This window comes from Silene latifolia, chromosome X (assembly GCF_048544455.1).
Source record: "Silene latifolia isolate original U9 population chromosome X, ASM4854445v1, whole genome shotgun sequence".
NCBI classification, from domain to species: domain Eukaryota; kingdom Viridiplantae; phylum Streptophyta; class Magnoliopsida; order Caryophyllales; family Caryophyllaceae; genus Silene; species Silene latifolia.
This window is the reverse complement of record NC_133537.1, coordinates 80,703,040-80,716,585: the sequence shown is the minus strand read 5'-3', so window position 1 is coordinate 80,716,585 and position 13,546 is coordinate 80,703,040. Positions and strand designations below refer to the sequence as shown.

General features: G+C 38.2%; 1 protein-coding gene across 1 annotated transcript; it reads left to right on the top strand.

Annotated features, from left to right (window-relative positions):
- The first annotated feature begins 637 nt into the window (after positions 1-637).
- Positions 638-3,857, top strand: LOC141617705 (uncharacterized). The gene is made up of 4 exons (XM_074434870.1): positions 638-1,141; positions 1,243-1,700; positions 2,136-2,950; positions 3,103-3,857. Exons 1-4 carry the CDS (start codon positions 638-640, stop codon positions 3,855-3,857), a joined length of 2,532 nt encoding a protein of 843 aa, XP_074290971.1.
- The last annotated feature ends 9,689 nt before the right edge of the window (positions 3,858-13,546 follow it).

Below are 13,546 nucleotides of genomic sequence, written 5' to 3'. Positions count from 1 at the left end.
ATTTCCGAAAATTAAATGTGTTGTGTTTGGGTTGAGACAAATAACCAGTTTATGTAATTGGGTCGAGTTAGGGTTGGGGTAGTGACGACCCGTTCAAAGCTAACACAAACACGAACACGATACGACCTGGTTTGTTTGCCAGATCTATCTATACATTCCTTTTTTATTGTTTTACTTTCTATATTTGTGTAGAGTTAAGAAACAGAGTTAAAATTTCAACTAATCTGTTAGAAATGTTAAAGTACTTTGTCCCACATTGGTAGAATAAGGAACCATTCTTGTGTTTATATATCAACTGCCCTTTAACTAGGTAGAGGTTAATATAAAGGCTAGTATAAGCTTTCCCAACTTGTGCGTTGCCGCCTTCTAGCTCGCACACGCCTTGTGGTGGGGTCTGTTTAGTTTTTTTTATCCAGCGGCTTCTCCCTAAGAAATTTAGGGTTTTAGTTCTTGCAGCATGGCTAGGCTAAACAAATAAACAAATTCTGAAAAAACCAAAAAAGTTAGATCTATTGCACAATTTCATTTTTCTTTTAGTAACAATAAAATTAATCATCGACTTTATATCAAAAATTTGATGGAAGGAGAAACCTCAAACCGACGACCTAATTCTGCTGACGCTCGTTCTACAAAGACGATGAGTGATATTGTGGGTATACCGATACTGGATTTAGATGCGATTGTTGAAGAATTGGAGAAGGAGAATATTGAACCAACAACGGTGGTGGATACTGGAGTCAATTTTGAGGATAATGAGGGATGGACAAGGGTCTCTGGTAAGAAACATTCTAAATTTGCTGCTAAGTCTCCTTCACCCCCTAGTACTGTAAAAATTACTATGGAAGATGTTAAACCAGAACTGGATTATTGGTCAACTACTGTGATTTGTTATGTATTAGGTGGTAGTCCTCCGTGGGAAGTTTTGAATAGGTTTATTAATAGGATCTTGGGTGTCTATAGGTTTGATAAAATCTCTTTCCTTCTCAATGGATTGTTTTTGGTTCATTTCCCCACGCTTGAATGTAAGAATTTGGTGCTACAAGAAGGATTCCCCTTATTTTACAGCAAACCAATAATTGTAAAACCATGGACAAAGCAGAGTTCGTTAACTAAGGAAATTGTGCCACCAGTCCCACTATGGGTTAGATTATGTGGTTTAGGGTTAAAATTTTGGGGGAAATCCTGCCTGGAGAAAATATCCACTCTGGTTGGTAAATACATTAAGTCACTGCCACTATTAAGAAATCCAAACTTGGATATGCACATTTGATGATAGAGGTTAAGGTTAATCAACATTTTCCAGATAAAATTTGTTTCAAAGATGAAAAGGGAGAGGATGTCTGGATACTGGTTAAGTATGAGTGGAAACCCGAGATATGTGCTAATTGCAGAGGAATTGGACATAGCAAGGAGGTATGCAGGAAGAAGATAGTTGCTACTCAACAGAAGATGGTATGGAGACCAAAACCTGCTGTGGTTCCTTCCAACCAGCCTGTTATTGCATCTCCTGCTATAACTCCAGTGCAACAGATAGATAAGCCATTTGGAGGTCCTACTATTCATAACTATAACTGGATTACACCATCTCCAGTTATTATGAGAGTCAGGCAAGAACACCAAACGGATATGAGTATGACTGAAGGAAGTTCTGAGGGGCAGCTAGAACTGCAACCTCCTGATGAGGGTGGGCCCCCCAAGCTGTTACACCTAAGGAGGGGGAGAAGAATACTCCTACTCTTGATCATGGATAGCTTGGGTTTTTGGAACATAAGAGACGTGAACAATCCTGCCAAACAGTTATATATTAGAAAGTTTCTTTTTCAGAATAAGGTGGGATTGTTTGGTTTAGTAGAAACAAAAATTAAAAGTACTAATTTTACTACAGTTTTAATAACTTAGGACAAAGTTGGTAGGGTATAAATTATAGATAGTAGCTCTCAGCATATTACTATAGAAGTGACTGAAACTGCAACAGGAGATAACTTTTGGCACACGGTGGTTTATGGGTCCAATAATGATGCCACAAGACTAGAATTATAGGATATTTTGAAGGAGACTAAAATCAAATGTGACGGGGCTTGGTGCATCTGTGGGGATTTTAATAATGTGCTGAACTTTTATGAGTGAGTTGGCAGATATGTAACTTGGAATGAGATAAGGGATTTCAGGCAGTGTGTTGACTATTGTGAAGTGCAAGATATAAGTGCTCATGGGGCTTTCTTCACATGGACCAATAAGCAAGATCCTAGCTCAAGGGTCTTTTCTCGAATTGATAGGATGCCGGTGAATAGGGATTGGTATAGTTTGTACCCTGACTGCAATGCTTATTCTATGTCTGAAGGACTTTATGACCACAACCCGTGCGTATGCTACAGAAGAATGACTGATGCCAAGAAGAAAACTCAATTTAAGTACTTCAATATGTGGAGCAACGCACCTGAATTCAAAGACATCATTAAAAAAGAGTGGAATATACAGGTCAGAAGTACTAAAATGTACAGAGTGGTAACAAAACTCAAGCACCTTAAACAACCTCTCAAGGCTTTGAATAGACAGAGGTTCTCTGATGTGCAGAAAGCTGCTGGAGTTGCTAAACAATTACTGACTGAAATCCGGGAGACAATGCATTCAGATCCTCTTGACCATAATATTTTGCAAGCTGAACAAGTAGCCGCATCCAATTATAAAATGCCAGCTGAAGCTCAATTTAGTTATCTTAAACAGAAAGCTAAAATTGAGTGGCTCAGAGAAGGGGATGAAAATTCAGCTTTCTTTCATTGTCAGATAAAGGCAAGACAAATGACTAATAAGATCTTCCGAATTGTTGATAGGCATGGGGTCACCCATACAGATAATACTGGTATTGAGAGTGCTTTTCTTGATTACTACCAGGACCCATTGGGAACTCACACTAATAATAGCATAGTACATGGCCCTACAGTTAGAGAAGGTGCAACCCTCAACAAATCTCATCATTAGCTACTTATGAGACCTGTGACTAAGAAGGAAGTGAAGAATGTATCTTCTCCATTCCATCTACAAAAGCTCCAGGTCCTGATGGCTATTCTAGCCAATTCTTTAAATATTCATGGGAAATCATAGGAAATGAGGTGAGTGAGGCTGTCTTGGACTTCTTTCAAACTGGAAAGCTACTTAAGCAGCTTAACTGTACTACTATAACACTTATACCAAAAGTTAACAGACCAGTAAGTGTGCATGAGTTCAAACCTATAGCATGCTGTAACATAGTCTACAAATGCATTGCCAAACTCTTGTGTAATAGTCTTGGTCAGGTACTGCCTGATATTGTTAGTTGCAACCAAGGAGCATTCATTAAAGGCAGGACCATTTTGGAAAATGTACTCATTTGTCAAGACTTGGTCAGGCTGTACAAGAGGAGGTCTGCATCACCCAGATGTTTGCTCAAAATTGATTTGAGGAAGGCATATGACACAGTTGAGTGGGGATTTGTTCAAGCTATGCTTCAGAAGTTGAATTTTCCTACTGGATTCATTGTTATGCTCATGACATACATTTCTTCCCCCTCATATTCCCTGGCTCTTAATGTTAATAATTTTGGGTTCTTTAAAGGTCAGAGGGGACTCAGGCAAGGTGACCCTCTATCCCCACCAATATTTACTCTCTGTATGGAATACCTATCAAGAATACTAGCTATGGTATCTCACCAAGACAGTTTTAAATATCATCCTCTGTGCAATTCCACTAGAATAAACAATTTAATCTTTGCAGATGACCTTCTCCTTTTCTGTAAAGGTACTGAACTATCTATCATGTGGCTTTTAAGGGCATTCCCTACCTTCTCAGTAGCTTCTGGGCTTAAACTGAACAAAGACTAGTCGAACATGTACTTCAATGGTGTGCCTACCAATGTAATTCAAAACATCTTACAAGTGTCTGGGTTTGTTCAAGGGCAACTCTCATTTAAATACCTTGGAGTCCCTATTTCTTCCAAGAGACTATCCAAAAATGAAGTCATGAAGCTGGTGGATAAGGTTGTTGTTAAACTCATATCATGGGGGGCTAGACAACTCTCTTATTCTTGTAGATTGACCTTGGCAACCTCTGTCTCATCCACACTTCACTCTTGTTGGGCCAGCATGTTTCTAATCCCAGTTGGCATAATGAATAAGATTGAAGCTGTTTGTAGAAATTATCTATGGGGAGGCTCTGATAGCTATTTGAAGGCTCCTAAAGTAAATTGGGATCAGTGCTTTTGTCCCAAAGAGGAGGAAGGACTGGGTATTCAATTTGCAAAAATCTGGAACAAAGCCCTCTTGGGGAAATATGTTTGGTGGATAGCTAGTAAAAAAGACCATCTCTGGGTTAGATGGATCAGCCATGTATATATGAAAGGAATATATTGGACTGATTACACACCTCCATTTGATTGTAGTTGGTCGTGGAAAAAAATTGCACACATGATCGTGGCATTCAATGCTTCGGGCTACTGCAACAAAAGCTCAACATCAAATTCCCTATGCAGCATCTGGTTAATTGGCAGGCAAATGGTCGTGGTAAATCAAGACTGCAACGTGACTTAACTAGTGCTTGTCATGTTACAGTAATATATGAAATATGGCAAAATAGGAATCATGCAAGGATCCATGGTAGTGTTAGGAGACCAGAGTCAGTCGTGCAGCAATGCATTCAGGCAGTTTTGTCTAGATTTTGGATGAGAAATAGGCAAATGCCTCAAACAAGGGAACTAGATTGGTTACATAGTCTTCAATGATACTTATACATACATAGAATATATATATATATATATATAGACTAGATAGCTGAAAAATATGTGCTGAGAACTAAATCTATATTTGTACTTGGACTTCATTTTTCTAATACAACTTACCGGTTACCAAAAAAAAGTATTGGAAAACCCATCTTCTTGTTACTCACATAAGTCACTTTTGAAACTTGTGTTATTATTAATTACATACCAGTTTTTGGTCTCTTTTTCCACTATAAATAAGTGCATTTCTTGGTCACTCCATTTATCCAAAAATTACAAATCAAATATACTTTCTCTCCTCTTGTTCCTTATTAATCTGAGCAACTACTTACGGGTTCCTACTCTTCCTTTTGGATGCTCAATTGGAGGAGCGTTGTCTATACCATTGGGAGCGTCGTTGTTCTTTGAAAAGCACCGTGTCGAGCGCGATTGAGCTTCTCAGGTAGTGGCTTCCATATGTCGTGAGGTTCATTTAATCCAATTAAGTTCGTTTAGTTTTGCCCTTGTAGTAACTATTATTTTCAACAATTTAGAAACTTAATATTGTTACATCTAAAAATTTTCTTGTCCCCTCCAAACTTGAACTACTTGATGGAACCAACTACAAAAGATAGTACAAAAAATTGCTGATATTTTTTGAACAACGTGAAGTTTATTACGCTCTGTTCTTTGTCTGTCTTGAAGTACCCGTTGATTCTGACCAAACCAATCAACTTGAACTAGAAAAAATCACTTACGTAAAGCATAACAAGCTGGATCGTGATCAGATGCTTAGTCATATGTCTAATCCAATTTTTGATCTCTTTACTAATAACACATCTGCTATGTCTATTTGGAAGACCTTGGAAAAGAAATATGGAACAGATGATGCGGGAAAGAAAAAATATGTGGTTGGAAAATGGATTAATATCCAAATGGTGGAGGATTGTCCAATTATGGAACAAGTTCATGAGTATGAAAACCTGGTAGCTGATAATCTGGCGGAAGCAGTCAAGATGTGCGAAGTGTTGAAGGCTAATATGTTGATCGAAAGGCCGCCCAAATATTGGGATGGATACCGCAATCACCTTAAACATAAGAAGAATTATTTGACTCTTGAGGAGCTCGTTGGTTATCATAAAATTGAGGAGGCTAACAAATTATAGGAAAAAGAAAAATTATCTAATGATGGTTTTATTGAAACTAATCTTGTTGAATATTTTGTGCATAAATTTGACAGGTTTAAAGAAAATGGTAGGGGTACTAAGAAATTCCAGAACAAGCCGAATGCAGCTAAAAAGAATGTCGCTTTTAAGAAAACCAAAGATACCAAGTTTGAAAAAGGCAATGGTGGATGCTATATATGTGGCAAACTTGGTCACAAAGGCTATCAATGTAACCAATGTGCTGACCTTAAGAAAGACAACCAGGATAAGCCCCATGCAAATTTGACCGAGGACAATAAAATAATTGCTGCTGTGATTACTAAAGTGAACTTGGTTGGAAGCAAGACGGAATGGGTAGTAGATACTGATGCTACTCTTCCATTCTGTGCCAACCGTGACATGTTCACTGTAACACCTCCATTTAGGCAGGAGCCTTTAGAAAGACATTCCCAACTATATGATACAGTTACCATCTTCGTAACACGAGAAAATATATAGCAAAGTAAAACAATCAAAGGTACTTTAAATAAAAGTTACATCAATACTGAATAAGTTGCCTCAAACTGACGGATACAACTCCCAACCGAATAACAAATAAAGAAAAGTTTACAACTATGTTTAGCAAAATAATAATGTCCAACTACTAAAGTATGACTCATGATATCTAGACTCAATCTGGCTCGACATCGCTCGTCCACAACCCCAGCATAGCGACAACATCAGCTACTAATCTGTAGCTACTTTCTTAACTGCTCCCTATTCAATCGGAAATTTTTCAAATGGATCATAACAGGTCACCAATAGAAAAGTGGTGAAAATTTTAACACAACACACGTCAATCAACGGTTGAGTAAGGATAAATAACAACAATGAATGTATAATAATCATGAACACAATAAGATAAGAAATATCTCAATACAACAGAGTGCCCAGTCTCCGATCTTATATGGTTAACCGACAACTAACATCGTCTGATATGGCATAACTCCCTGGTCACTGTGCTCATATCACCATGGGTACAACTCTCTGGTCCCCGTACCATCTTAACACATCACAACAAAACACAATGGCACATCTCCCTGGTCACCGTGCCTCAACCTCACCATACACTGGCGCATCTCCCTTGTCACCGCGCCTCGGTACCACAACAATCACAATAATAACAGAAGATAAAACCAACCATCACAATCCTATATATATCAGCAAAGCAACTCATAAAACCGTCCCAACACTACAACATTACATGATACAAATTATAAAGATTGAGTAGGAATATCCCTACCTTCTCAATAAATAATACTCCGACCTCAGTTAAGCAATTAACAAAAATGCCTTGAAAGACTCCTCCACGAATCCCTCACCTAAATTACATAGACACCAACCTAGGGTCACGGTTCTAATGGCTCACACCCGTCGCGAGTCATGGCCAGATATGTTATGGTCTAGGCAAAATACCATGTCAATCTAGAGTTACGTGCCACAACGGATGTGTAAACAATTGACAAATGCAATTTAGTCGATCAAATTCCCTAAATCCTGCCTCATACACGGTCAAGTATCAACATTACGGTCTAGGGCATGATTCTACTCTAATTACAAAGCACCCTACGCTAATCAATCAATTAAAACTGATAATTACATAACTTACGATGATTAGGAATGAATTGTGTGACGGAGTTATGAACAATGCCGGCTCCTTCTCCTTCTCTTCTCTCTCGGTATGCGTGGTGTGTGTGTGTGTGTGTGTGTGTGTGTGTGTGTGTTTTTAGAATTGAAAAAGTGTATTATGATTATAACGGTTGGGTATATATAGGTTAGATGAATTAGTAAGGTAATTAGGGATTTAAAAAAACAAAAAAGAAAAATAAAAACAAGGGTGTACTACCCGACCAGCGCCCAGGTCGATCGACTTCCCACCTAGGTCGACCGACCCACCTCATAAGACGTCTAACACTAGCACATAGGTCGATCGACTTAGCTCCTGGGTCGAACAACCCAACACCCAATGCTTAGACACTTCCATTGTTAGTCATTACGCGATCAATCAAACAATATGAACAAAACCATTTGGAATAAAAACACGGGTATTAAAGTTTTCTCTCCTTAAAAGAAACTTCATCCCGAAGGTCGTGCATAGTCACAAAAAAACATTCCCATACAAATCATACGATTACTAGAAATATGTTGTTGTCGTCATCACTTTACTGATTATAAGTACAACTCAACTATTTAGCATTACTAGCATAACTGAATAAGTAGGACTCAAATAATGTAATAACTTAACTTAAACTCAGCATATACTACGTATATACTCATATAAATTGGTTTTTACTTAGCCTTATTTCATTATACCCCTATAAAAAGAATTTACGTCCACTTAACCAAACTTATACCTGATCAACCAAATCCGGATACTTTTCCTTCAGTGCATCTTCAGGTTCCCATGTAGCTTCCTCGACATTATGGTTAGACCATAACACCTTCACTAGCGCAGTCTCACCATTTCTTGTATCTTTGACCTTCCGAGCCAATATTTTCCTATCCCCTTCCACAAAAGATAAAGACTCATCCATTTCCACCGTCTCAGGTGCAAGTATTTGAGAAGGATTGCTCACATACTTTCTGAGCTGTGATACATGAAACACGTTTTGGACTCTATCTAGAGTTGGACGTTGAGCTAAACGATATGCTACTTCTCAATTCTATCTAGAATATCATACGGTCCTATATATTTCTTGCTCAACTTGTTTCTCTTCCTAAAACGCATCACACCTCTTATTTGCGACACTTTGAGCATACCTCATCCCGAACTTCAAACACAATATAACTTCTCTTTAGATAAGCATAACTTTTATGACGGTCTTGTGCAGCTTCATTTTCGGGCGAATAATATGCACCTACTCTACCATATAATGGATCATCTAAGTCCCAAAACTACCGAATTAGTCACATCATCTCAACACATATGATTAGACGTGTTTAGTATGGTGTAAAACGATATAATTTGTCTTAATTTGGCTGCTTGGAAGGGGTGTTTGAGAGCTTTATTTCATATCTTGTCTTTGATGATGTTTAGTTTGAGAAGTGTTGTTATTTTGAAGGAATGTGTAGCATGTGTTGGGCTAGTGGAATAAGTATGAGGTTTGGATGATTTTCATGGGCTACGAGGCGCAATAGGAGTTGGATTTAATTGAGAGTCAAAGCCCAAACATTGCAGGTCAAAGTGCGAGTCAAGCAAAGGAGGAACACAGAAGAAAGAACACGGCCATTATAAGTGGCTGGAGCCGCACTAAGCTGCCAGTTCAGATGTGAAGCACTAGGAGAGCCGCTATAAGCGGCCCGACCGCTCTAACCGTCACTTTGGATTCCTTTCTTTAGATGTTACATTGAGTTTAATACTTTAACTATGATTTTTATGGGCTATAAATCTTCATTAGTTTTATGTCATTAGGATTATATCAAAAACATTAGAAAGAATACATTCTATCTTCATCTTCTTAGTTTTATTTTCCAATAAAAAATTGTAATCTTAATTATTCATGGAGGGCTAATCTCCCAATTATTGAAGCAAGAGATCGAAACCTTCAAACTATTGTGATTGTAAGACTCTAATCTTTATTTGTCATTCAAGTGTTGCTTTGTTTTATTATTTGATTTTTAATTTACTTCTACTTTGTTCATCTAGTTGTTTAATTAAGAATCAATTGCTAGTTTGGGTAATCAAATAAGATTGTTCATTTATTTAGATCTTTTGTAGCAACTATATTTCATCAATTTGTATGCCGATTCATCGTTTTTTGATTTATAGAAAGATAATACTTGTATAAATCAAATCGTATCCCGCTTGTGAATGCGTTCATTCATCTTTGTTAATTCTCATTGATTTGTTCTACGTTGTGGTTAAACTTAGACGCTTGGATTAGGTTGTCATATTGTGGACATGGGCCACGTCTCGGTCTGTGGATTTGGGCCACCTACCGGTCCGTAGTCACGGGCCACCTGCACACCAGGCCGATATGTGGACATGCAGCGGTCTATAGAAAGCCACGCTCGGCGGCGTAAAAATGCTTTCGACCGGATCGGTTTAGATCGGTCAGTTTCGTCTCGGTAAGGGTATCGAAACGATTAGAGATGTTCGGAGTCGCCACCAATTATTTGTGGGATGCTTGGAACCTGTTCGAAATCCACTTTATACCTCGGTCAAATCGAAGCACAAAGCAGCGTTTCACATAGGTACTAAAGATAAGGAAATCGTCCCTGTTTAACATCCTATCTCTAGAATGACTCTCGTACGCCCTGGATAAGGTCGTCCACTATCCAAAGTTTCTGAGTAAGAGGTGAAGGTACGTATTGGGAAGCCCTTTAATCAGACACCCAATCCCGCCGCGTAGCGCCTCTCTGATCGATCTTGGTTGGTTGAATGCAAAAGTTGACAGAACGGTTTAAACGCATGAATGCGCATCCAATAATTTAAACCTAACATGTGAGAGCTTTCTAAGTCGGTTGATTTAATCCAAGTATCAAGTATAAGATGTCGAGTTGGATTAATGATTGATTGGCATGCAAGACGGAAATTAAACATCCATTTACCGTATTAGGTTTAGGGTGCATAACATGATCCATTTGTCTTAGTAAGGCATTTTGCAAATGTGATTTTGAAATAAACAAATATTCATCTGATCCGTCTTATATCCGGGATAACCGGAGTTGGGATCGTCCTAGACTAATGCTGGAAAGGGAACAGGTCTTGTACCAGACGGCTACATGAGGCGCGAGCCTGCTGGCGATGCAAGGGGCCTCCCCCTGGTTTTGAAAATGAGAAAGAAAAGGCCTGCTTGAGGCGCGGGTCAGCCTACGGTTATATGACGTATTCTGACCATTTAGAAAACGTTATAAAACATGTTGAGAAATGGGTATTTGAACCCAGCTTGGTTTGAAAGGGTCGGTTAGACCGCATTTGTTGATTTGAAGAACTAGACTCGAATAATCATCATTATTTGATAATATTTGGTGTCGGGTTTGACTTGACAAGCTTGACATGAATAGTTTTAAAAATAATTATGAACTAATTGTTTTAAGTTCATTTGAATGTAATTAGTTGATACTCGTCATCGTACCCGGGTTAAAATCCGGCATGGTATGTAGAACCAAGGATGACTTTGTGTTGGTGACTAATATGCTTGTTTCGAAAATGTAAAGAAAATGATGAAAGGCTTTAAAATACCTCCCAAAAATAAACTAAAAGGCTTTAAAATACCTTTTAAATGTTATTAACCAAATATTATCACCGAAACACGGATTTAACCGTCATGGTATGAGGAACCAAGGGTGAAAAATGTTTTATGGTTAAAACAAATATAATGAAATAAAAAGGGTTTGAAAATATTCGAAATGGTAAAAACCGATTACAAATATGGAAATGAATTAAAGGGGAAAGATGAGAACAAACACGGTTGATCTCTGACCTGGACACCCCATTTAGGCGCGGGCAAGCCGGCGAACCAAGGGGCTTCTGTGACAGGCCAAAAATCAGTTTTGGCTCGTTTATCCCATGTTATGCACGTTTTAGCATGTTATAGTCATGAAACAAATGAAAACATGATAAAAAGAGGATTTTTACACCCTCATACTTACATGTTTGTTTATGGCGAGTGACCGACGTAAGTGTAACAACTCGTTTGGTCGGAAAAAACTCGGTTTAAAACCGTTTTGGTAAGTAAAAAGAGTGTTTTAAGATTAGTGACGGTGTAGTGGTCGGTCAAGTGATTTAATGCACGGTGACGGTACCAAACAATATGTAAGGCTTGTATTTACGATCGGTAGGTCGTAAATACACGTCGGATTGTGACTTAAGAAGTCGAGTCGAGAATTTTAAGGGAGAAAAGAGGGGGCGGACACTCGCGTAACTCTCAAATAGGGGGAATTTGAGGGGTATTTATAGGGAAATGAGTGGTTGTGTGAGTTTTGAGCGACGTGGCCACTTGGGCTGCTCAAAGAGGCGCGAGCCACGTCGCGGGTCTTCGAGGTGTGTTGTCGCTTTCACACAAAAGCAATCATGATTTGTTCTATCCTAGGTTTTGTAGTCATATGTTTGGTACTTGACCAAACATAAATCCGGGAAAACTTAAGATAGAAGGTTTGAAATGTTTTATTTTTGGTGGTTGACTCGGTTTGACTCGTTGTTGGAGTCGGGATTTGAATTTTTGAGTCGGATTTTGGTCTGGTGTCGGTTTTGACTCTAGTTAGAGTCGTTGCGACCCCGTCGTCGTACATTAAATACTCCAGTTATTTTTGAAATGTTTTGAAATATTTTATTTTCGAAATCGTTTTAAGTTTTCCGGCGTAAAGTTGTACACAAACAGTCGATCAAACGCCGCGATTCCAAAACATGTTATAGTCCGATAATCATCGGGTGTTTGTTGGAGTCTCAGCAGATACCGGGTATCTACACATATTCGTAAGGGCTATTTGTGTACGCTTCCCTAATGAATATCTAAACATAAGTGAGAATAAAAATTCATGATTTCTGTAACAAAGTATTTAATGACAAAGTAGAATAATAGAGTCAATGATCAATCTTTAGTTTGTTGGTGGAAATATTTTGTTCCGAGACTCATTTTGTAATTATTATCATTACCAAATTATTACATTTTATTTTAGTAGACTTAGAATCAATTTAAAACACCCCCTAATCAGTTACTTGAGAGATAATTTCTACACACATTTGATTGACATTTACATATTTCTTGTGGGTTTGACCCCTACTTACCCTTGCTATTGTTAGAGTTTGTAGTGGAAAAAAATACTAATTTTGAGACTCGGGGGAAGGCAATTGTTATTTGTTCATTATTTGTGTGTTTTGTGCATGGTTATTTCTCTTTTTTTGGTGTTTGGTTTATCTCGAACACCCGTTCTACTAACAAGAAATCCAGAATTTGAGAAAATTCTTTTTCAGATTAGACGAGAGACAAGAAGAAAGTTTCAATTTGACAATCAAGATAAGAAAGAGGATAAAGAAAAGATTGAGATGGCAAGAGAAACTAAGACTTTGAGGGAGCTCACCGCTCCCGATCTTACTCAACAACCTTTATGCATCACTTTTACATCCTTGGTGGAAGTCACCACATTTGAATTGAAGTCGGGTTTGATCCACGTATTACCCTCATTCCATAGGTTAAATGGTGAAGATCCAAAAAAGCATTTATCGGAGTTTCATGTGGTGTGCACTAGTATGAAACCAAATGGTGTCACCGAGGAGCAAATCAAGTTAAGGGCATTTCCTATCTCATTAAAGGATACCGCTCGTGATTGGTTGTACTACCTTCCGCCGGGTAGTATTACCACATGGACTTCAATGAAGAAAGCATTCCTTGAAAAGTCTTTCTCCGCTTCCAAATCTTCCAATTTTAAAAAGAAGATATTAAATTTTGAGCAATTGGGTGATGAAACACTTTATGCTATTAGGAGCATTTCTATAAATTATGTGCAAGTTGTCCCTACCATGGTTATAGTGACCAAGATCTTATCATGTATTTTGTTGGAGGTTATACCAGAAGATGCACGTATGGTACATGAAGCTAATGAATTGTTGAGTGAGCTCGCCGAAAGCACACGCCAATTTAGTGTGAGGTCGAAAACAAGAAGGGTAAGC